General features: G+C 45.9%; 1 protein-coding gene across 2 annotated transcripts in view; it reads left to right on the forward strand.

Moving 5' to 3' along the window:
• scube1 (signal peptide, CUB domain, EGF-like 1) overlaps positions 1 to 3681 on the forward strand; it is a gene marked incomplete in the record, with an annotated part of 93413 nt that continues 89732 nt past the window's right edge. For both annotated transcript variants that reach the window (XM_048267913.1, XM_048267914.1), the window contains 2 exon segments: positions 1 to 188; positions 2511 to 2639. In XM_048267913.1, coding sequence (XP_048123870.1) covers positions 101 to 188; positions 2511 to 2639 — 217 coding nt within the window.

Consider the following 3681-nt stretch of genomic DNA (forward strand, 5'->3'; position numbering starts at 1 on the left):
CGGAGGTCTCTGTGTCCTCACTCCCTCTGCCAGTACCAAAACGGTCCTCTTATCAAAGAAACACACAACCTAAAAACTGCATTCAATCACCGCTTTTAACATGGGAAGTGCTTGTTTTTCCTGGGACGTTTGTTTGTTTTTCGCCCTCATAAATACTTGCGGTGCAATGGCAAACGTGGCTCTCTCAGGTAAGAGGATTCGCCTCTTCTTTCAATCCTTCTCTCACTGTCTCTCCACTCATTATAACATATCTCAGTATGCCTGATTTTCTCTTGGAAAGTCGTCTTTGGCTGGTCTGTATCTGAAGTGTTTCTAAAAAGAAAAAGTAGAGCTTATTTTCAGTGGTGTGGCTGTTTGTCTAGCAATTTAATATGTAAGCTAATTAGTGCTGCATTAACTTTTTGAATTGCTCAGTCTAGTCACACTGAAGTGAGAAAGTCCTAAATGCGATTGCCTAACTGGTGCGATCACTGCGGCTTCAGCCGCATCGGAAATTAAAAGTGCGTGCGTAAAACAATAATATTGGCTATATAGTAAGTATTACAACGATTAAATGTCCAGCATTTACCATGGTTTAAAAGTTTCATTTAATTCCTGGCGGCTTCCCCGAAGTCTCTCTAATGAGCATTGGGAACAGAAGCGCCGTGAATGGCCGGTGCGCATCTGGAATGACCCTGCCCACGGTGCCGCTCGATCTGTAAAAAAGGTGCCATTTAATGAGGCGCTGTGTGACGAGGCAGTTTTCTCTGGTCTGGTTGAATGAATCGTGATTGTGATCTGATGCCGCGCATCTTCTTCTGGTTCAGCGCCCTGCCCCAAAGGGGGGTCCATATGGACTGCAGCGGGGAGCAGGATTGAGGTCCATCACGGTCCCTGAAGGTGTCGATCAAGCGAGTTATCGACCACTGTTCAGCAGCCGGCGACACGCTTCGTGATTCCCAATAGTGCATGCCGGGGATGAGAAGTCAATATCGAGACATGTACCCAGGGGTGATCGAGTAGGCTTTGTTAACCCTTGAATGATGGATAGGCAAGATCCAATTTTCACGTAACCAATTCATTTGTTTGCGCTGCAAGTTGGCCAGTGTTTCTTTATGTTGAGTTCATTTCATTAGATTATTTAAAAATCACTCCCGTTAGACTTTATTTCATTCTGGTACATTCATTGTATACCTGCTTCCATATCCTCAGGCTATAAGCTGGCTGCATAACTGAAAGACTTTCTGTCTTTTGTTTTTCTGACTGCCCCCAACATTATTGCTCCTTTAATCCTCCCCTCTTGTCTGGGAGAAAACTGAGCAGTCATCCACTCTATAAAAAAAATATTGTAATTTCATTTTTATTGTTTATTTATTGGCGTTTTTGTATTCCTGGGCGAGGGGCCAGGGAGCGGGGGGCTTAACCCCTCGTCAGAGCGGGCGGTTGGAAATAAATGCAGGGCTTATGGGTCCATGCCTGTCTGAGACCGGCTATTTTTACACAGATGAAGCGCAGAGATTTGGAGCAGTGGGGTAAACTGCGGCCCCGTCTCCAACACAAATGACAGACAGATCAGGCACAAAATAAGACAGAGAGACAGACTGAAAGAGAGAGAGAGAGAGAGAGAGATAAGGAGAGAGAGACAGAGAGAGAGAGAGGGGAGACCTCAAGCGCCCATTCGCATCAATCTGCATCAATTCGGGGCAGGCACTGAGATAAGCGGGGCTGGCCCCGGGGTTTAGCCCCAGATGTGCCTTGGCCCCTCGAACAATAACCATGTCAATTAGAATCCTCCCGGGCTGGGAGGCAAGGGAGGGCGCCGGCCGCGCCTCTCCACATGTCCGTCCACTGCCTCATTTATCCATCATCCCCCAGCTCTCTGTGTTTGCACAACGTTTGGCACGAAGTTTGCACAACGTTATATGTGTGGTGTCCTGTTGAGGTCTAGTTTTGATCATTTCTTTTGTGTTTATGCTAATAATACAATAAAATGTATTTAATAGATCCAACAGCTTCCAAGTCCAAAACTGATGTCCAGTTGGATGAAAGTATGAAATGTAATTAATTCTTGCAGTAACGCTTCTCTTCTGACTAGTTTGCTGGTGTGCAATTATGGTGAAACACTCTATGTTTTTTTGCATGTATTTCCCTAAATGTTGGATTTTAAAGAGAGGACAGATTGCACTATAATTTGAGTTGCATCAGTCATGCTTTTCCATCTTTCCGGTGCCTCTTTTCACCATAAAAACATCCCTAATAACTGGTGTCCTGCTGGAGTGTGGAGTCTGGCACGCTTCTCCTTTGAAAGCACAAGATAATTCAGGGTTTGATTTGCAAAAGAAACACAATCTCGCAAATGAGAAAATTATTCGTGCAATTTTGGTAATAGTCACTCTTCGGTGGGAAGTGACCACAGACGTTGTTGTGGTTTCGCAGACAGCCCGAGCATACTGATTCTGTTTTTTATTTATTTATCTTCTTTTTTTTACTCTCTCTCTCTCTCTCTCTTTCTTGAATTTCTTTTTGATTAGTCCCGGACACAGATGAGTGTTCGGAGTCCACGGACGACTGTCACATTGACGCCATTTGCCAGAACACCCCCAAGTCCTTTAAGTGCATCTGCAAGCCTGGATACAAAGGAGATGGGAAACAATGTGAAGGTGAGCATATGTCTGATCTCACGCATGTGTGTGTGTTGAAACTGGCTTCTGAGTATGTGCATTTTATTTTGTTAACATGGTCATTTGGTTTGGGTGTGTGTGTGTGTGTGTGTGTGTGTCTGTGTCTGTGTTTGTGTCTGTGTCTGTGTCTGTGTGTCTGTGTAGCTGTGTGCATGCAATTGCTCTTGATGTGTGGCCATTGTTATATACTCTGAAGTGTGCGTCTGTGTGTTTGTCTGCCAGTCTTAACTGGTGGATGAGGCATGGTTGGCTAATGGCAGGTCATCCAGCTGTTTCATAGTAGCTCCCACCCCCACCACCATCACTGCCCCCTCCTCCCATTGCCCGGGGCCCCCCCACGGACTCTCCTAATTAGAGTGGAGGAAGTGGACTTGGGAAGGTGTGAGCCAGAGGGGGGTGGGAGAGGGGGGAGCACCTGGCTGTGCCTTCACACCTCCCCCTCGTTTTCTGCCTGAGAGCACGCCACAGCTGGAGTTAACACACACACACACACACACACACACACACACACACACACACACACACACACACACACACATACACAAATACACAAATGAACACATGAATACACACAAACAAAAGTACAATACACATACACACATATACACAAGTAAGGCTGCACTGTTACATACTATCGTTATACTCACACACACACACACACACACACACACACACACACACACACACACACGCACACAGACATGCACACAGACATACAGCAACACATTTGCTTAGAACGGAAAAGCTGCCATACAGCCATAAAGGCATACACACATTTTCATAACACACACCGACATACACACACAGGCTTTGCATTTAACTATGCCTGCTCAAAATGACCTGCCCATCGTGTTCGCCACTCTAAAGTGATTCAATACTTCAAATTGCTTACTCCCGACTTACCGTAAGAGACCTACCTCCCATGCCAGGGGAGGCTATAGGGAACATTCATGCTCACGAGATCAGGTTCGAGATGCAGACTGCACTGTTTGCTCTGGTTCTCTGGAGCAGGGCCTATTCA

The sequence above is a fragment of the Alosa alosa genome, chromosome 17, assembly GCF_017589495.1.
Source record: "Alosa alosa isolate M-15738 ecotype Scorff River chromosome 17, AALO_Geno_1.1, whole genome shotgun sequence".
Taxonomy (NCBI): domain Eukaryota; kingdom Metazoa; phylum Chordata; class Actinopteri; order Clupeiformes; family Clupeidae; genus Alosa; species Alosa alosa.